Consider the following 22,067-nt stretch of genomic DNA (forward strand, 5'->3'; position numbering starts at 1 on the left):
AGTGCTTGAAAAGCTTAGACTTTTATTGACCAAGATGGTATTTAAAATGTAAATAGACATAAATACAGAATGATTTCTAAAGTTTTATAAAGTGTATGATAGGCACAGTTTGCTTTGTCTCAATATTATTATGTGTGATACCAAATTACAGTGGAGAGTGCTAGTTTGGAAAATAGACATAGATAGGTGTTGAATGGATTGCTCTGAAGTCTAGTCATAATACACTAAGTCTTTTCACTCAGTTAACTTTTTCACTAGATTATTAGGATCTTTACAGCATCAGAGTATATCCCACAGCTGGTAAAGTGTTCTTTGCTAACAGTAATCTAGATCTGCTGTCACATAAAAGCCACACTCATATTAGCCCAAAGTTCAAAATAAGCTGTAGCCCACATGTAAAAATGGCTTATATAGTTTTGAAATTAATTCATGCAAATTGGGATCTTAGAGATGTTATTTTTTTCTTGCACCTGTGAAATACCATTCTGATTTGAATTTTGTTGCCTCTGAACTGTGTCACATGTTAGATGAAGGAGAGATTTAGACATGGTTGCTGCAGTTGTAAATTGATGTGTCATGCAATCTGTGTGACTACAGGTTAGTCACGCCCATTAGTTTTCCTTCAAAATTTCATCTGTTAATGCAGGAAATATGGTTATGGACTTTAGCTTTTGTTTGTATCTAGTAGCACTTAATCCTCTAGATTAAGTTTTTGGGATTTGCTTGGGGTTTTTTTCTTTCCTTTTTTATATGGTTTGCTATGTAGTTGGTGTTGTTAAAGACAAAACTTCTGTTACACCTACCGGTTTCTCCTCTGGGTTGGCAGCATTGTAAATTACTAAATAGAATTACAGACAGTGTCATGATAAGCTTTAATGTGACAATGAAGTGAGAGCATTGATCTTATGTAATTTGAGTCAGAAAAATCTGAACAGGTAAACTGTTTGTAACTTCTTACAGCTGAATAGGAACATAAGTAATATTAGTAACAGAAAAAAGGCCATCTGGTCCAGCTTGCCTGAGTTTGTTTGCCTGGTTGATCATAATCTCAACCACCTGCTTTTCCACTGAGCTCTACTTCACCAGCCCTATCTAATTCCAGAAACAAATGTATCTGTCTCTTGTACACCTTTATAAATCTTTCCTTATAACTTTGAATATTTAGACCTTATGTGGTCTTATGGCACAGAAGATCCACAAAGTCTCAGAAGAGATCAGAGCTGGTAGGTTCTGTATGCTCAGTAAATGCACAGAAAGAAGTGCTTCTGATCTAAGGGTTTGTAATCTAATTTCAGAGGAAATATGTGGATGATTAGAAGCCTATTGTAATAGAATTAGATGAACATAGATGTGATGATGTGATTGCCCTAGCCAGTTGCAAAATGCAAATGTTTGTTTTGCTTTTAGATTTGGAAACAGGCACCTGTACTATTTATAATCTGTACTGACATTCTGCCAAAACATTTATTATTATTATATCCAAATTTTATCAAGACAATACTTATTTCTTACAATGTTGGTGAGGGAATAAAAAGAGTATTTAGTACTCTTAAACTATGGGAGTTTTTTTGGCTAGTAGCAGAGGAAGTAAACAACAGGCCTGTGAAGTAAAATTTTCTTTCTATAAACTGAAGAACAATGACATTTACTATTCTGACAAGGTCTTTCAATTCCTGCTTCCTTTATCAGATGTGTTTCTTCTCTATGGCAGTGGTTAAATAATTGGGAATGTTATTGAAGTGGGATTAAAATTATTTAAACAATCACTTAAAGTTTTGATCTGTTTCTGAAAGATCATGTCTATCTTAATAGCCTTCAAGTTCTTTATAAACATATGTGAATTTACTATTCTGATGTATTTCAGCAACTATCTCGAAGTTAGGTTTGTTTGTGTTTCTACAGTGTCCCTTCTCCCTGCCGCCCCGCCCCCCCCCCCCCCCTTTTTTTTTTTTTTTTAGTCTCCTTTTCCCCTGCTTTTCTGTGCCTGGAGGTGAAACAAAGAAGGTTCCGATGCTATAGCCATTGTCTCAGATGTCGTGACCTGAGATGTCTCAGCCATTGTCTCAGATGTCGTGACTGGAACCTGCCAGTTATACTGATTTGATTGTCTAGGTCCTGATTCCCTAGTGTAAGCTCCTAGCAATTCCTCTGGATATTCTTATCCTGGACTGGCACAGCTGTGCTCTGTTTCCCCCTGGCCACTGTTTTGCTGCCACTGAGTGTCTTTTGGCAGGGAAGTTGAAAAAAAAGTTATTCATTGCTGAGGTCTTCTATCAGAGACTAATTTAGTGGTGAGATGAATACAGGGTAGTCCTTTAACTTAAGAGGTTTGAAAGCCCTCATGCTGGGTATAGAGATAATGGGTACTGGAGTGCATATAAAATATCCTATATATCCTATGAAATTATACATAAATGCTTACTGTTCTGTATGTCTTAACAGACTGTAAAACTTTGTACTTACAAGTATGTTTTCCATAAAAAAATCAACACTTTTCAGATAAAGAGAAAGATTCTCTGTTTCCCTCTCCTCCCCTGCTAATAGTAGGTGGAGATTGGCTATGGAGTAATATGACTTTTTGGTAGACTATAGTTGAGTTTGGCTCAATCTGCCTAAAAAAGTGAACAGCACACTTGTTTTGGGTCAGTTCTTTTGTCTAGCAATGGATTTTAACCAGAGATCTCAAAGCAGCAAAAACTCCTTCTATTTTTATAATGAAAATAAAATACACTACCCTTGCCAGATAATAATCACACTATATAGAGTAGAGAAGCCTGTTTTTCTTGGGCAGATCTGTTTCCTATATACATCTTTAGTGGTTGAGGTAAGCCTGCAATCCAGTATCCTGCACTTCATAGCTTTAATGCTGACTTTTTTGTGATTGGAAACTGCAAAGTACAACAGTTGCATCCTGCATTGAGCTTTCAGTCTCAGCTTGTTCTTTAGCTTAGAGCAAACAGATAAAGGATAAAAAATGAATTAATTTACAGTGAGATGTGTAAAAATGTCACAATTAATCAGCTAAAAATAATTTCTTTCCATGCTTGCTATTTTCTGTCTCTGGAATCCTTTCCTTTCTGTTAGCTCTGGTACTAATTATCCACTAGCTATTGGCCTTTAAAGTCAAAAATGCAACATCATGCAGGAGACATGTGGCTGCCAAACCCAGTGAGCATGTAGGAGGAGTGCCTTTACAGGTCAAGTGCTATAGCTGCTCTTTCACAAATCAGTCTGAATTAGCATCATAGGAGTCTGTCGGTATTCCCTCTCCCCCGCACCTCCGGCTTCATCTTTAGCTGCTGGTGTTGCCAGCCATTGTTTTGCACTCCCAGACCTGCAATCTGTTTCAGTGCTTGCTGGTAGTGCAGGAGCACCTCCAGCTCTCCAAATTTAGTACTAGAACTTAAGGCACACGTTGAAATTAACTCCATACTTGAAACTCTACAGCATGTGGTTTCACCTGTCTTCAACTAGCAATCATTTATCAATATTTAGGGAAAAGAGGAAATGTAATATAAAGTTACTCCTTTGACTGATACTGATACTCCTCCTCTGATATTTGGAGTTCAAGAGTTGGTACTAGTAGCAAGGGGCACCCATGTTAAAGGCTTTCTTAAAGGCTGTTTCATGCCTTTTGGCTAAATGCAAGCATACTGCCAGTATCCCTGTGGATGGCTCCAATGTTAAGACCTGTTTTTGTAGTCCTAATTTACGCTCGTGTCTGTTCCCTGCTGAAGAGACAGGACAGAGAGTGAGGGGAGACAAAACCTTGAAGATAACATTCTAGTGCCAGAGGCATCCTCTAGATAATCCCAGCTGAGACACTTACAGGTGTGCTCTGGCAGGTAGATCCAAACTTGGGGGAGTGTGGAGGAAAACTTGCACATTTCTTCCTCACATTTAAACTGAGGCTGCCTGCTTTGACAGTTGACTGTGTTCTGTTCTCTTTATCTAATCTGTCTAAATGGCTTCCATGTCCCTCTTGTTAGAATGATAAATGAAAAAGGCTACTAAAGTGTTAGTATGCTTAATAGTGTCCAGAGCCTCCGTAACAGATGCAGACATAGGTAATTACTTGAGGGACACAGAGGATCTATGGTCAACTATATGCTCTTAGGAATGGGAGCATAAAGTCCAAACACTGGTCCAGATGTAGTTTGTGGAAGTGCAGGTCCCTTTTAGCACACATCACATACGCTAAAAATGAACTCAATGGCTACCAAATTCAATGGAACTCCCACTGTTTAACAAGCACAAGGCTTTTGCAATATCTCCATAAACGTCTATAGATTTTTTGCAAATCTAGTCTGCATTTCTACGCATCTATCATTCAGGAACCTGGCTTAATAAGTCATTTAAAATACTTTGGAAGAGAAAAGTAGAGAGCCAATTCCTCTTTTATACCAGAATAAATTGACTTATCAGTGTTAATTCTTACTGTATGTAGCTTGAAAAAAATTACTAACCAAATGAATACAGGAATTCAGACTAAAAGATAAAAGATACATGAAGGGGCCATGGCTATTTCCTTTGAAAAAGTATATTTATGTTTATGCTTTTAGCTTGGAAGACTTGAAATCATTCCAATTCATATTTTTCCTTTTTTTTCCCCTTCTCTTTTTTCACACTTGTGTGTGTATTTCCCTACCAGTTTTTGAATGTATTGTTCTGAGGGGCAAAAAAGTAAGATTAATGTGTCTGATTTACTATCAGTTATTGTTTTCTTCCTAATATCCTCCAGCTTTATGTTGCTTTAATGTATACACATTCAGAGTTTTGAACATTGTGGGAAAAGGTTTCACTGGTATCCATTCTTGCCATTAAAGTGCTTCCCCTCTGAATATTGCCTGCCAAAGTATGTGGTATCCTGCAGAGCAAGAGGATGAGGACATAGATTGCAATGAAGCTGAACAGTTTGCACTTCCTAACAGTGACACCGGACATCAATCTTTTGTAAAGACAGCCCAGAACAGAGGAGAAGGAGAGCTCTCACCCCCACTCTCCCACAAAAAAAAACACAAAAGGAGAATTATCTTCTCTTTTTTTTCCCCATTTCATTTCAGCAATTTCCTTCTAAGATCCTCCAAGATGAATATGTTCTCAAATTGCATAAGCTGACACTTCAGTGGCTGAGACTCTTTTGGGGAAAGAAAAAAAATAAATGGAAAGAATTGAAGAAAAAATGGGTTTTTTAGGTTTTTTGAAGTAATGTTTTTTTCCTTTTAAGATTTTATTTAATTTAGTCTCAGTTCTCTTTTTATCATCAGGCTAATGCATACAGTGCTAATTTTGTCACAGTTAATGCGGGTCACATGTTTATACCAGTTTGAGCTCAGTATTCAGTAACATTGTTATAATATACAGACTGGCAAGTGCTCAGAGCTAAAGACTGCCAGTGCTGTAATAGGCCATACTGGGAGAAGCTTGAGTCAAGTCTGCAGCTTGTATAAAGTGGCACAGACCTACAGAAGTCATTTTGAACCAGCTGCTGGGGATCTTCATTACACAGAAATTTGTTATAGGTTTTATTCTAATATATAAATGTAACTTCACCAACACGATGATTTAGAGTTGTGAAATTAATGAGCCATATTCTCCTCTTTGTAGTAAAAAAGGTGCAGAAAGAGTGAAGTGCTGCAAAAAGTTTCTACACCAACGAATTTCAGAAGTTAAAATATGGTGTGTCACTCAGGAGGCTGTGAAGTATAAGGTGGATAACTTGCTATAACCAGTAGGAACTCTCATTAAAGAAAGGGTATTTGAAAGAACTTGAGGCCAATATTTGTGGGAAATGCTTGTCAGGGCTTGGGACTGGGCTCACCAAGAGGATTTTATGCTATGGTCTAGTTATCCTTGAAACTGCCATGGCACCTTTTTTGCTGCTTTAACACTTTTACACATAAAGAATCTGTTATGAAATCCTTAACAACTGGAAAACAGAATACCTGAATCAAGCCTTACACACGTGAAAGATACAAGTGAAAGCACAAGGCTGCTGCCACCATGATTCCTGATGGCCTAGAGACTCCTGTCTTTGTTACAGAGATCATCCAGAGCTCAGGGAAACAAAGCTTTGACCAGCTGCAGAGCAGCTCCAGACAAGTAGAGCACTTGAAAATTGGCTTCAGGAAGGTGTGAGAAACAGGCTGGTCAGGCAACTTGTTGTAGCAGAATTTTTGTGAGACCAGCTTTGGACTGAAAGACTTGGCAAAAGTTCCACTATTTTCAGAATATACGCAGTACTAAAACTTCATCCCTTCTGTATTTTTCTTCATTTTTTGAATTTTTCCTATTTTTCTTTGTGGAAGTGTCCAATTACAACAATTGCATGCTAAAATTGCTTTGGATAATTTATCTTCTCAGTATCTTTTCGCACAAGGGAATGAACATTCATTTTCTCTTAGAACTAGGAGTGAAGTCAGAGACTGAGTCACTGTTATTTCTGAGTCTTACCTGATAACCTTCGTTCCTTTGTGGCATTCCATGGTGTATGTGGAAACAGACTGTTCAGTTCCTGGAAACTGTATGAAAAGCTCGCAGGCCATGGGTTAACACTGTCCTAGTGTAATAACTGAGATTACTCCTGTTTGCATGAATATAACAATACTGCATGGAGTTTGACTCATGCAGCTTAGTTTCCAAGAGAACTGCTTCTACGAGGAGAGACTAAATCTTTGGGTATGCTGTGGCTTTTTCTAGCCTTTCCATTGATGTCCCATGCTTATGAGGACGCCAGCAAATAACATGAGGCACGTATGAGTTGAGAGGACTATTATTTTTGACCTGGCCAGCCTCTGCTTTCCTAACCACATGATCACTTAAATATTTTACAGATCCAGAAGTGTATCTGAGTATAATTCACAGTCCCCTGGATTATTGCTAGAAGGGGATAAGATCTGGCTTGTTGTTTATTCTGGGTAGCATGTGTAATACTTTGGCTTATCTTGATTCTTCCCACGTTTCCCCAGACCATTCTGCATCTTAAGTTTTGCAGATCTTATTGTGGATTTTTTTGTGTGGGAGCAGATTTGTGTTTTCAACTGGTATGGCAGCAGATCAAGCAGGAGGTTTTGGCTTGTGCACACATTCTGGAGGCAGGTTTTGTAGAAGGTTGCTCCAATTTTTGGCTTACAAACCATGGGAGTGTATACCATGTATTACTTGATTACAAGTTAGCCCACTCACTAAATAGTTTGCTGACCACATAGAGTAACATAAGAAGGTGGCTGAAAAACAGATAATCCTGACTAAAGCTCAGAAAGAGCACATCTCACATCACAGAAGGATCAGAGGCTGAACACAAAGTGAAATGTACTAATTAAACTGCTGGATTGTTATTATATAGACACAGGGTGTCTCTTGGTACCATCATCTTCTTTTGACAGTGGCTTTGTGACACTTTTGTATGATTGCCTGTCCTGGCATTACCTGGCTAGCACAATAAGTATTTCATTGCAAAATGACCATGGAGGACTAGATAATACTGAGGCTGAAAAGGTGCTTCTGCATCTGTGCTTCTGAAAAGATGCTTCTGTTCCCCCTCTCCTGACACACCAACTTGATGAACAATGGCTAATAAACAGTGGTGGAACTCCTACTTCCTAGACTGAGAAGTGATCTGGGTCAGGTACATGCACAGATGGGTGCTCCTCAAGAAAAATGAGAAGGTTAAGAAAATTGTTTGAAGGTCTATAGTAAATCAAGTCTAGTTCACTACTTGAACTCAGACCTCCTTATGGCCAGTCTTTTGATTTACAAATGTGATTATGTTTAGAATACAAACTGCTGAAACTCACTGTGGCCGAAACCACAATTTAAGAAAAATGTGTTTTATTAAAAAGAAAAAAACGAAAACCAAACCAAACAAACAACAAAAGTGTACATTTCCCTGTGTACATGCTTCTTAGTGTGTGGTATATAGCAGAGCCTTCCAGATAAATTCCTTGGATCTAGTCCTGTTCTCATTAAACCCGCACAGCTCTGTGCTAACACTAACGTAACCAAGGAAAGAATTTTTCCTATAAGAATTATATTTCTAATAAGCAGGAAGCAGAGCCGTTTGGCAAATCACCTATCCTGTAACTCTGCCTGAACAACACTAAAACAAAAAACATAAAGCAAAATTGGCGCAGAAGAGTCACAAAGGAGGGGCTACACCATAACAGGAGAGTTGCACACAGTTCGTATCTACTTCTTCTTGTGGAGATGATAGCTAATCTATTCGATTTCTGGTTTTATGCAAGGTGGATCCCAAATAGTTCCCAAAATACAGTTTTTTAGCCAACTTTTATTAAAAAAATCTGGTAATTGTTCTTTCCAGTAGCAAAATTTAAGTGGTACTATATCTCAGGGGTTTCTCATCTAATGCAAGTGTAGAATTGAACAATCGGATTCTGTGAAAAAGCTCTACATGAGAAGGGACTTACTTAAATTCTTAAAAAGCATCAATAGTACACTAAATTGGGAAGAGCTGTTGACTCCCTTGAAGGCAGAGGCCCTGCAGAGAGACCTTGTCAAATGAAAGGTCTGGGCAATCACAAGGTACAGGTAGTTTAATGAGGACAAGTGGTGGATTCTGTACCTGGACCAGAACAACCCTGGATGTACGGACAGACTGGGGAATGAGAGGCTGGAGAGCAGTGCCAGGGAAAGGGACCTGGGAGTCCTGGTTATTGTCAGGTTGAACATGGGCCAGCAGTGCCCTGGCAGCCAGGAGGGCCAAGCCTGTCCTGGGGGACATGAGGCACAGCATCACGGCCAGGCAGGGGAGGGGATTGTCCTGCTCTGCTCTGAGCTGTAGCAGCCTTGCCTTGAGTGCTCAGGGCAGTGTGGGGTACCACAATACAAAAGAGACATTAAACTGTTAGAGAGTGTCCAAAGGAGGGCAACAAAGATGGTGAAGGGCCTTGAGGGAAAACCATATTAGGAGCTGCTGAGGCTACTTGGTCTGTTCAGGCTGGAGAAAAGGAGACTGAGCTAAGACCTCATTGCAGTTACAACTTCCTCATGAGGGGAAGAGGAGAAATAGACACTGACTGATCTCTTCTTTTTGGTGACCATCATAAAGCTGCATCAGGGAAGGTTTAGGTTGGATATTAGGAAAAGTTTCTTCACCCAGAGGGTGGCCGGACTCTGGAACAGACTCCCCAGGAAAGTGGTCACAGCACCAGCCTGACAGAGTTCAAGAAGCATTTCAGCAATGCTCTCAGACACATGGAGTGATTCTTGCTACTGTTCTGTGCCGGGCAAGGAGTTGGACTTGATAATCCTTGTAGGTCCCTTCCAATTTAGCATAATCTATGGTTCTATGATTCTATGAACAGATCAGTTAGAAGAAGGCAGAAGGGTAGTGAGTAATCAAACAGTTGGGATTTTTTAGTGAATTAGAAAACATAATAGTTTGGCAAATAAATTATTTAAATACTGTGTCTTTTCCTTTCTTTTATCTTTGTAGGTAGGGTTGAAATGCATAGAAAAGGTAGAAATGACATTTCTACCTTCCAGGCCATTTTTCTTTCCTCAGTCAATCTGGGGTTTCTACTAATTCTGACTAGAGAGAAGTAGACCCAGGAGATGATCCCTTTTTGATTGCTTGTGGGTGAACGCTGCACGGAGTACCTGCCTCTGAAGCCCTGTGGGTTACACCTGCTTTAGGAACCAACAGATTGCACACTGGGGTCAGTTAGGACCATGCAATCCTGCCATGTTCTAAAAGATGGCTAGGGTAGCAAAACTGAAGGCTCTGTTTAAATCTAAGTAGGTGCTGAAGGGAAGCTTTCACCTGTTCTCCTAGATACAGTCAGTGTTTACTGTGAGAGAATGGAAACTTACATGATTCATCATCTGTATTTTTTTCCATATTACTTAAGATCCAGGTCTTATAAAGCTTGTATGCATATTTCAATTAAAAGTTAATATCCAATCTTTTTTATTTACTCTAGATTCATCAAATCTTTAGCATTTCACTGATTCTGAGGATTTCATAAAATAGGTGTTTTCATTGAAATCACTCCTTAAAATGACTGTAGGGGTTTTTTTAGCATACATGTTTTCTCCTGTCGTTAATCAAAATGTGTTGGGCTATGGAAATCAGGGAATTAAATTACTGAAATGAACAACAAAAAAAATCTCATTTTGACACCTTTTTAAGAGGAATCTTATGTGCACAATGAATGTTTCCTACTGCTAAAAAAGAAATACTTCAGAAGTAGTGAAATATGGCCCAGGCATTGGATCTGTCTTAGGGATTCTTAGAAAGGAACTTGATTAGTAATGAAAAATTATTTTTAAATAAAAAATTAAGCCCAAGTAAAATCATTGCTCACCTTAACAATATGATTTTGAAACTGTGTGAAACATTACATTTTATTAATTAATTAGGAGGAGGAAGGAAGAAGTGCAAAAGAAGGATAACATCAATAATCTTTCTTCATTTTGGAAAATCCAGAAAAAAAGTTAAATGAGACTGCTGAAAAAAGCCTAGCTTCAGCTTCTTATTAGCCAGTACTTCATTGCTGTTACAAGGCTACTAGTAAGTTCCCTCAATGCCTGTGCTTCTCCAGGCCAGTTCCCTCAGATTCTCATTTTCTTTCTTCTAATAATATTTATTTATACATTGAACTAATGCCAAAATGACCAATCTTCATTTTCCTTTGGAATACGTTGTAGGATACAAACCTCTCAGTTTCTTGGAGCCCACCGATTTTAACAAGTGCAGTCTGATTCTGAGATCAGAGAGACAGACATCACAGAGATGATCATTAAAGAGCTACAATGAAAACTGGGGGCCAAACCATAACCTGTCCTTCATTCAGCAATTTCTGTGTAGTGCCAGTTTTCCCTCATCACCTAGCTACATGGCCTCATTTATTCTCTGCTGGGATTACATACAGATTCCTTAAATTGGGTGATGGATGAAAATATTATTTGATTCAGTAGATGGTGGTAATAATAATAATAATAATAACAACAATAATAGGGGTAATACATTCAACAATGATTAGCTCTAGTACCAAGACGCAGTTGTGCTGTCGTTTCCCAGATGAGAATAGCTCGTCAGGTCTCCATCCATTAGCAGGAAGTTGGGGAAAACAATAGGAAAGGAGGCCCTTGCTGTGCTGGGTTATAACTTGTATAACCTTCCTCACAACTACACGAAACGGAAATGCTACCTTTATCTTCACTTAGAGGTGGTTCTTCATAATAGCAGCCGATGCAGAGGTTTTTCGAGACCCAACTCAGTCTCAGGCACTTACAGCTGGTCCTGCTGTGAGCAGGAGGTTGGAGTAGAGACCTTTGGTGGTTCTCTCCTGTCTGAATTGCCTGATGATTCCATGAAGTTCACTCTCTTCAATCAAAAATAGGGGGTATAAGCGTATTGAAGTTATCTGGTTTTTTAAATTGTATTTAACAGTCACATTTGAATTATGAAACATCAAAAATTCCATTAGAGCATTGTCTCAGTGGCTTATCCAATTCCATCGCCTACTTTTTTCCTGCGGCTTCACATTAGGATTTGATAATTTTATAAAATGCAGTAATACTTTCTGTATTTTTTTGGTTTTTTAAAATCTGTGTTGGAATTGGCTGAGTCTTGCTTTCTTTATTGGTCAATATGTAATAATACATATGCAAAAGTCGTGTTAGAGAGTCTTTTGTAGTTTTATCCTCATTCAAATAATTTTTCTTATTTTCTTGCAAGTTATCATCATTAGAAATGAAAAAGTGAAACCACAAGTCTTCTTTAGACACATACAATTTTATTTCTCTTGCAGGCAGTTGGTGAGCAGTCAGCTTTATTCCATGAAGAATGCTTGGTCTGTTTCTTAGATTTGAGAGATGTTTTTTTGGAATTATGGTTGTAATATTTTTAATGTACTAATGCTTACAGACTGAGTTTTGGGGTGAACTGTTTCACCCATTCATGTTATTCTTCTGCTTCAAATAAAAAGTTCTTGATTATCAGTTTCTTCAGATTAATTTTCAATACAACTTTTTTTTTCTGATTGAATATGCCTATTTCTCAAGGGAATTTAATGTAGTCTGTGCCATTGGTGTCATCAACAATAGGATTAAGGAGCAGGATTTAATTTACTTAATGATAACAGAAGTCAGAAATAGCTGTAGCAGGTGAATTACTTGTAGAAGAATTGTTTGTTTATGTCCCTTATATTTCTGTGGTGCATTTTTGAATGATAGAACATTTAAGCTGGCTCGCACATCTGAATAACTAACATTTTACCAATATTTGGTTACATTATTCTATATACTTGTGTAAGAGGCAGTTTAACTGAAAAATGAATCCTAATAAAATGCCTTTTTAGTAATTCGTTTTGAAAACCATTTGACCTTAACTACAATGAAAGTAGACTGTAAAAATCATCATAGATTCCCTTCCTTGAACTTTTCATAATGCTGAAAAATGACTGGGGGAAAGAAGAAAGATCCAGTTACTGTACCCTGTTTGCACAGCTGTACTTCATTGAGTGGAGGCTTGTGTTACACACAGTTTGTGATAGGAAGTAAATGCTTTTAAAACAACTAAGGAGACAGGTCTTTAACCTCCACCTTTTCAGATGCTTTTTTCACTCATTTAGCTTCTGTCGAGGTCTTAAGAAACATTTCAAACACCAATTATTGTTCAATACTGAAGCTCACCTGAATAATTCATTTCCTAGTGTGTTTATTAGGTAGAGATGCATTGAGATGAGGTTGGTTGGTTGGGTTTTTGGGGGTTTTTTGAGAGACATCACTAATTATTGATATAGTGAACACTTGTTCCATCAGGAAAAAATGCATTTAAGGAAGAAAGAATTCTTAGACTCAGTGTTGTGTTTTTTGATAGTTGAAATTACAGATTTCTTTCAGCTATTTTAAATATTTTTAAGGCCTTGGAGGTAATTAAAAAATGTTAATTACCAAATTGTCAAAATTAATTTGATTTGAAAGTCCCAGTTGCTAGTGTACAAGACTGTTACCTCCTGCTACAAGACTATCTAGTCCTCTGAATGGTAAGGGTACTTCCAGTTTCATTAAGAGGATTTTTTTTGCCTTACTTTACGTTGGAAGTACATGTTAATCACAAGACCTAAACTGTTTGATGTAAACTTGGGTGCAAACAATTACAGGACTTTAGACAGCCATTATAAAATCGTTTTTTGAATGTGATTCTAATATCTGCCAAAGGCACTTCTCTAATGGCTCTGGTGAAACAAGGTCAGTGGCAATGGGAGTGTGCAGCTGGCAGACAGCCAGTCAACTTTTAATTTCTGTAATCAGCTGAGGCTTTGTATATACTTCATCTCTTGAGATACATGAGACCTTAAATTAAGGATTATGATATATAGGCGTTATTTGGGCTGCATTGACCATGTGCTTTTCCTTTTTTTCCTGTAATTAAGGTAATTCTTATAGCTATATATCTGATGGCCATGAATATTTCTGTTTTAGCATCCCAGTTCACACTGGCCAGATACAGTGCAGACAGGCTGCTCAGATCTGCAGTTGAGTGAGAAAATGCCTTGAAATATAATCAAGATTTTGAAGTATTCTTCATTTCAGTGCATTAGAGGTGTCATGCCTTCAGAGGATGTGGCTGACACTGGTTTTGCCCTTATTCCAGCTTCTTTTTTTTTTTTTTTTTAACTGTAACAATAGAGCCACTGCTCTCCTTTGGCTGGCTCAAGGCTTCCCAGCAAGCATTGGTTTATTTTTCTATTTGTCATTAGTGGGCGCACAGTGGCTCTGTTTTGTGGTCTGTGGCACGAGTGGGTTGAAGATTCACGCATTTCAGAAAAATGTAAGCAGAAAAGCTGACACCAGACCAGTTGTTTGTTTAAATTTGGTGCATAAGATTTTTGGAACATTTTTGTGTCTCCTGCTAGTCTTTAAATATATCAAGTGCAAGTATGAGAGCATCCTCAGTTTTTGTCCCTCTGAATCCTGTACAGAGCTCCTACTGACTCATGTTACCAGAACTCAGATGAGGCTTTCTGTTTAGTTCTCATCTCACACATCCTTCTGCTCTTCCAGCAATGATTTCAGTTCGTGCTACAGCCTCGCCTTACTTCAGCATGAAATTCACACTGACTTGTGTGCAGTGACAGACATGTAACCCTGCCTTCACAAACTCAGCTTTGAGCATTAGGTTTTATTATTTCATGTTAATCTAAAATAGCAAGGTGCAAATTAGAGGATTAGTTGCTTCCATCTTAAGAAAGAAAGGCCTCAGGAAACAAATGTTACTTCTCTAGCGCAAACCTCATTAGAAATTCTGTGTTTTGCAGAGGTTAATATACTGTGGGCTGCACACCAAGTACACCATAGTTCAGAAGATTACAACTTATTCACAGCCTTGAGACAATCTGTACTGCAGAAATACACCTCCTGGGTAAGTTGCAAGATTTGACAAACAGGTTAATATCAACAAGGTTCAGTAAAAGTGAAAACATAGTGTTTATTTCCCTTCAAAGAAAAACATAATTTTTAAAAAGATGTTTGACACTGAAGGCACAGAAGATGAAACTGAAAAAAACTGATAATCATAAGTTTTAAAATATGTTCACTTATGTTGTACAGCAAACATGTAAATAGCTACAAATGTTAAGGCTGATTATATAACCCTGCATTTCTATTTTATAACTTTTTTAGTAGAATTCAGTTGTTCATACATGAGTATGACAAAAGAGCAGAGTATAATTCAGCTATTTCAGAATATGTCTGTCTAGCTAAAAGGAGCAGGGAGAAAAATCATCATTAAAATTTGCTTTGGACATACAAAGTGATTTATTTGTCTCTGCTCATTCATGTCATATCAGTACCCCTGTAGGTAAGAGCTGTATGTTACCTAGTGTTATTTCAGATAAAATTAATTTCCAGTGGTGAGCTGTGTACATATTCAGTATTTAAATATAGATTTTAAAATGTGTATTTCCATGTGTTCATCTTCAGTATTTATATACAGATTTTAAAAAGTATATTTCCAAATGCATTCATAAATGTAACATAATATTTAGGTTTTATTTCTGTACCCAGGGTAACTGCTAATTTCCTAAGCTGAGCCCTCATGTTATCTTTTGGCTTGTTTTTTTTTTCAATCAGACTGTAGTTTCTCTGGTTGTGTGTTATTAAAAATTGAATAACTTCAAAATTTAATTTTCAGAATTAGAGTTCAAAAGAGATATTTAATGTATTTACATATATAAATACATGTAATTATATAATTATATTTATTCTCCAGTGAGGTATAATATGGGTGGTGAAGGAAATCCACAGTCCTTTGGCAATCTCTCTATCCATGAGAGAGAAAGTCTGTGAGCAAATGACTCAAATTCAAGCGAATATATTCACCCATGCAAATCCAGTATTACTCCATTAACATAAGTAAACTGGATTTATGCTCATGTAACTGATCATGGACTTAGTCTGTACTATGTAACTGGTTTTAATGCAGGACATAAAAATAGTTACAGTGCTACGTTCCAGAGAAATTTTCTTCTGAAAATCATGAAGCAGTACTGTTTCTTAGAACTTTTTCTTGACATCTTCTATATAAATTCTTATTGTTTATTTATTAAGAAAATAATTATCTGATATTAGCAAGATTACCTAGAATTTAAATTATTGTAATGAACAATAGTGGAAGAGATATCTGTCTGTGAGAACTCTGCTTCCTCTGTAAATACTGCTATGTTAAAGATTTAACCTTTGCCCATTTACCCATTGGGACCATATGTGCAAATGCTTAACAAAAACAATTATTCAAAAAAGACAAAAAGCCTGTGTGTACATATGGGTGTGCATATAAGAACTTTGTCTGCTGGCACAATTTTGAGGATGATACCTCAGAGACCATAAAATACTCGGAAGACCAAGATTTCTGGCCACCTTGGATTCCAAAGAACATCCTCAGGACCACACTGATACCACTTGGCAAATAATATATGTGTATTTAAAATTCACATGCTTTGTGCAAAGGGAAATGAATCTGGGAATACATGGTACTTTTGTGTGCCAGGTTTTTTTCACCAAATATTTGATATTAGCCAAAACATATGGTTAATGTAAATACTGCTTTGCCTCCTCCCTGAACTTTTTAGACATACGCCAGTTTTCTTTCTGCAATGCCTTACTGTGCATGAGCACAATTCTTGCTATTCTTACAGAACTGCTATTTTTTTGGACTGACAGTCTTGTCCAGAACCATGGATGGATCTGCCTTGAAGCTGAACCTCAGTGAAATCCTCAGTTAATCCCTGAGAGTGATCTGATCTTGTTGAATGTGTACTGTACTGTTCAATGAGTTTGACATCCAGTTTCGTGGAGACTGTGAGAAACTTATGGTGGATGGCATGGGATTATGTGACTGTTCTGTTGTGTTTTAAGTTAAACATTATAAGATAAATAAATCAGCATGTTAATCTATGATGGAGAAGATATGAAATGAAAGAGAATAGAAAAACATTCTTGACAGTAGTGTGAGATGTACTCCTGATTTTGGAACCAAATGTATAGTGCTTTATGTTTGCATGCACAGTGTTTCTGTTTCTCCACTGGAGGGGCCATAGAGAAGCAAATCTACTGTGAAGACTGAGAGGTACTGTTGAGGCTCCTTTAGTGGGAAAAAAGATGTCAAAAAAAGTATATTCATTTTTAAGACGAAAATAGCAAGCTAAATCAAGATAATGCTATATAAATTAATATATCAGTGACAAAACAATCAAAGTGCAGTTGTGAGAGATTTGCAAATATACTTTGAAAAGCTGTGATTTAATAAAGCTTTGAGTACCATTCTCAACTTTCCTCTAAGGGTAAGATTTAATTGCAAACATTAAATCCTTAATAATTTGATAGCTCTAGACTGTACATTTAGATAAACTGTTGAACTATGCCTTTGTATAAAAGCAGTGGAAAAGTCTACATACAGGTCTGGAAAGGGAATAGGTAACACAGTTTTCAGCACAGTCAGTCACTTCTTGTCTACTGAGGAGTATGCCAGGTCTGGGATCTGTAAAAAATGGGTTGGCTTTTTTGATTTTTTGTATTTTATCCTTGCCTTTAACTCCTGAAGAGTCCTCACACAAGTTTCTGCCCACATGAACTTGCTGTCAGAGCTGTCCTGCAGGCCCCCATGCCCCCCATGCAGACCCTCTGCAGCCACATCAGCAGGTGGCCCCAGACACCCCAGGAAACTCAGCGCTCCTGCTAAACCTCAGGAGTTTCAGTGCACCCCCTTTCTGGAGTGGAAGTGGTTCTAAGCCTTTACCTACAAATGGGAGGGAGAGAGGTAGAGATGCCCACATGGGAGAGTGGGCAAAGGGCCTTCCAAAGGGGCAATGCCTGTGGCATGAGGGCAAACAGCTGCAGTGCAGCAGCCTCACATGCTAGCATCTCTGCACCCCTTCTCTGGGTGCTTTTCCCATCAGCTACTGTAGCACTTTCCCAATCTCTGCTGCTGAATCCACAAGTGAGAAAAGATCTGTCAGTGTGATAAAAGTTTTCCTGCAGTTTTGACCAGAAATTCCATTCTGGAGCCAAGTTTTCATCTACATATTTGTTAAAGCTGGTACCTTGCCATGAAATCTTTTGATTTGGTGAATTGGCATTTCCAGTAAAGAACTATTTAATGATTTTTTTTCCTGAGATTGCTCTTCTTGTTTCAGTAGAACCACAAATAGGAAAAGTCAAGTCTTGGTATGGGAGAAGTTTTCATTTCTCCCTATGAACTCCATTTCTGTAAATGATCTTTAAAATCCTTCCTGTGCAAAATAAAGCTTACATTGCAAGAAAACGTGAGGCATTTAGTAAAGCATTCTCTTTGACAGTTTCAAATTTACCTATAGATTTGTATAAAATTTCCTTCATCCCACCACTTAGCAGGGAAATCCTAGTACTCTTGTGAAAACTGAGTTAGGAAATAAATATGAAGATGATCCTTCTTTCCGCTTTGAGTCATCTGTAAATACCACCAAATTGCTTCTGATACTTTTAGGGGAAAAGCATATAATTTTTAAACCCTGCTTTCAATCCTGTAACCACCTCCATGAATAATCTGAAAACCATCTGGTTTGGGGTTTTGTTTTTTGGGTTTTTTTAAATCAATTTCCTCTCAATTCCTTTTCTTAAAAATCCTGCTGTTATCATGCCATTAGACAGAAACTTAGTCCCCTTCTACTACCTTTTAATTCCTTTACTTTTTGGAAAGCAGCTTCCGAGACAGAAACAGAAACACCCCATAGGTAATTTGTGGGGCAGCTGTGATCCATAAAGCCTTTAAAAGTAGATTTTGAAATCCCAGGTGTCGCAGCCCTACAGGGTGATACTGCAATGGCTTCAGGGTTTTGTCCCAGTGTTTCAGACATTGTCTGGTGTTGAAGCCAGCACACTAAGCTGATATTGCAAGGTCCTAGTCTTCAATTGATTTCTTACAGTGAGATATGTCTGTGGCGATTTTGTTGAGAGCATCAGTCACATCACTGGGGTGGAAGTGCAGTTGTTTCACAGCCTTGGTGTGACTTCTTATCTATTAGGCAGGCTTTTTGAATAAAACTGAGAGAATACTAGTTTTGCATGCTAAAGGAATTCCTGGTCCAGGAATGATGCTTGTCATGGCTACTGGACTGCCTTCTTGGGTGTTAAAAGATTTGATTTTTGTGAAAAGAACAATAGTAATTTGGAAATGCATTTTTTTCTGATTTTCCTGTGCTTTACAGGGAGCTCTTGTTGGCCAAACAAATATTCCCTTAGTGCTAAAGAGATGTAAAGTTTTGAAGACATCTCTGCTACTATTTCATTTAAGAAGAATCTCTGTATTTTAGAGAAGTATTAACTTTTCAATGCAGGTGATATAACACTATGTCAGGTAAAAGGGAAAAGAGAAACATAAGCCTTTTTCTGAAGAGAGCAGACTGACTTTTAATATATGAAGGTCTTAGACGTTTTATTCTATTGCTCAGCCAGTTGAGCAATTAATTGTGAAATTCCTAGGACTTCATCTGTATCTAAGATACCAGGATTTCCCAAGTAAGCAGTTTTCTGATACTTTTTTCATGCTAGCCTATTTATAGGATTCAGCAATATGGGAGATGCCATGAGAAAGTTAAGATGAGAAGTATCATTAACTTGGAAAGCCAGGTAGCTTACTCTCATGGTGCTTATGTAGGGAATTTGGATGGAAAAGCTATAGTGTTATAAATTCACACCTTGCTTAATCTGTGATAATTCTTCCCTATATGGGAACCCGTAATGTCAAGGCTATGTTACTATCTGCCCCATATAGTACACAGCATAAGCATCTATGCTTATGAATTCTTATGTTGAATTTTCTACTAGCTCAGTTTGGCTTGTGGGAAATCACTTTTGGATCAATTATGCCTCATTTGCTGTAGCACATCAAGTAGTAGCATAATACTCACTGTCTGTTTATGCTATGTGATGTCTGCATTATGGATGTATTAGAAGAAGCAAGTATATTATGCAGAGCTTTGAGCTCTTAAGAGTACTTCATTATATAATCATGATTTTAGAATTATATGTGTAATGTATGTTTTCTTTCTCATTTTTCAGATGTTCAACTTGCCCATGGCTCTTTTCATTCCCCCTTCGGTGTTTGCTGTTCATTTACAGTTTAATCTGCTTTACCAGTTTTGGATACATACAGAGGTAAACCAGGTTTTTAAGCCATACCTAAACAGTTAGCCTGGAGCAGTGTCTTGGAAATCCACTAGCAGCTGATTTATTGTGTAAGAAAAATCTTTGTCTGACTTCTTTAAGGAGAAACATCTGTTCATTTTTATTCCTTTTTCTGAATATATATTGCTAAGTTTATAAGAAGCAATGAGGCCAGTTGGTCCCAATTAGATTAAAAAAAAAATAGTAACTGTAAGGAACCAAAACTTTTGCTATTTTAATACTGTATTTTCCTATCTTGCAGCTTATTAAACATTTTTTGTAGATACTGAAACTGATTTCTTTTCTAAAATAAATATTTTAGGAAAAAATACCCAAAAGCTGATGCTTCTTAGAGATCATTTAGAGTTGCAGCTAAATTCAGATATTGTTTCTTTCTTACTGCAAGCAATTCTCAGATGAAAAATGCTCTATGATTATCTGATGGCTATTTGTTTATGATTTCACCTCTTCATTTCTGTTTTGTGATTGCATAGACCATATCTAGTTTACATACATACATGGTTAATAACACACTGTAATTAACAAGATGTTTCCCACACTTCTTAGGTAGTTCAATGGCCTTTGCCTTCTTCCTTGTGTTACAATAGAGGTATTTAAAGGTCCTTTATGTTATAAGTCAGTAGCATATTTCTCCATAGCCCCAGGTGGGCTGTGGGCTAATTATTTCTATGACATTTGCTCCTTTGTTTATTCTGCCCAGACAGATGCCTTTTCCTCTCTAATTTCATGATGCAATATATAGGACAGTTCTTTGGGAAAGGTACTTTATTTTCTTGATCTGCCATTTCAGGTTATTATGTTGTTTAAACTGCAGATTTTTCTTTTATCTTTTATGTGCATTTCATTAAAAAAAGAATTTAAAAAATTAAAAATAAGATAATTATAGTGGACCAATAGCAAATTTTGCTTGTTGACATTTTGTTTCTGTTGGACACATTTCTAAAATCATTAACAAATGTCTGATGATCTAAAATACCACGTAAATAGGGAAGGCTTAGATAAAATGTCACACACATCACCAGAAGTGGCATAAACTCAAGCAATACACATTTAAGCTTTTTAAAATACTTTGAAAAATTCGTGCAGTCTTTGAAACTATACCAAATGAATGCTAGGCCTCATATGGTAGCAAAGTTTCTTTGACTGTGCTTTAGGTTCTTGAGATTAGTTTTAGTGTGCTTTGCCTCTAAAAAAATCATGATATGCTTCATCTATGTCTTCTCTGGTGTTTGAAGGCATCTTTACCTTGGATGAGGTTTCTAATATTCTACTGTGTTGAAGTAACTCAATGATTCTCAGTACTGGTGCCACAGTGTGCGTATAAAGTTTCTAAAGTGAGTTTCAGGGGCCTATGAACTGCCTACATCCCTCTAAAGTGCTAAATCCTTCATAGGGCTTAAAAGGAATTTCCATAGCATATGTGCAATGTGCCAAGTTCAGACACTAGTCTAAACAAGAATGAATTTCAGTCTCAATGAAAAGATAAGCACCCCTTACTATTAAATTATTGTCCTGGTAGAAAAACAATGAACCTTTTGTATTAATCCAGTTGATCCACTCATAGAACTTTGCTTACAAGGGAAGTTATTCTTAATGTTGATATTGTTGATTTTAAAGCACAGCTGAAATTGGTTGAAATATGTTGAAGTCATGCTCTAAGGTCAAAAATTATGTCAAAATAGAAATAGGGTTACACCACGTATTAGCAGATTTCCTGCTCTCATGGGCAAGGCATTGACAGAAAAAAGTAAGGAAAGGAAGGGAAATGGTATCAGCCATTCAGGTTTATGTTACCCTATATTTTTTGTGAAATTAATGTGATGCTTCACCGTTACGTTGGGTTTTCTTTGCAACAACTATTGCAATTTTACTGTTTAAAGCTATTGCTGCTTTTTCTTCCAAACAATCTTTTTCTGAATTTTAATGATCCTAATTATCTTACACAGATTTTGTTAATATGAAAATCCTTTCTTCAAGTCTCTGTTTCTGTCAGTTTACTAACATAAAAAGTTTGTTCTGGGCTGTAGCCTGAGATTCTATAGCAAACAGCATCCAGTCTCAGTAAGTGCTGCTGGCCCTTGCTGTAAAAGCAGATATTTATCCTCCCCCAGCAGCTCTGGAGTCCTCTGGGAGCCCATGGAGGCTGCTGTTACATGTCATTAAGAGTCTAGGGGAGATACACTTCATTATTTCTATTCTGCCTATGTGATATTATAGTAATGTAATAGTTTGCTTCTAAAATGAAGGAGCAATTGATAATTATTTTTCCCCCAGATTTCTATTGCTTTTCATCAGTATCAATTTCCTGAGATACAGTTTGACCCCACACTGACTAGTCAAAGATATTTGGTCATTGTCACTTTGTGACTTTTGACTGC

At 37.3% G+C, this 22,067-nt stretch overlaps 1 protein-coding gene across 1 annotated transcript in view; it reads left to right on the forward strand.

The window, feature by feature from the left end:
* The window catches only part of AGMO (alkylglycerol monooxygenase), a 186,204-nt gene that overhangs the window by 61,922 nt on the left and 102,215 nt on the right, over positions 1-22,067 (forward strand). The window contains exons 4-5 of the mRNA XM_063420842.1: positions 14,286-14,389; positions 19,564-19,659. Of these exons, the coding sequence (XP_063276912.1) occupies positions 14,286-14,389; positions 19,564-19,659 (200 nt within the window). The remainder of the gene's footprint in view (positions 1-14,285; positions 14,390-19,563; positions 19,660-22,067) is intronic.

The sequence above is a fragment of the Prinia subflava genome, chromosome 1 (assembly GCF_021018805.1).
Source record: "Prinia subflava isolate CZ2003 ecotype Zambia chromosome 1, Cam_Psub_1.2, whole genome shotgun sequence".
Classification (NCBI taxonomy): Eukaryota; Metazoa; Chordata; class Aves; order Passeriformes; family Cisticolidae; genus Prinia; species Prinia subflava.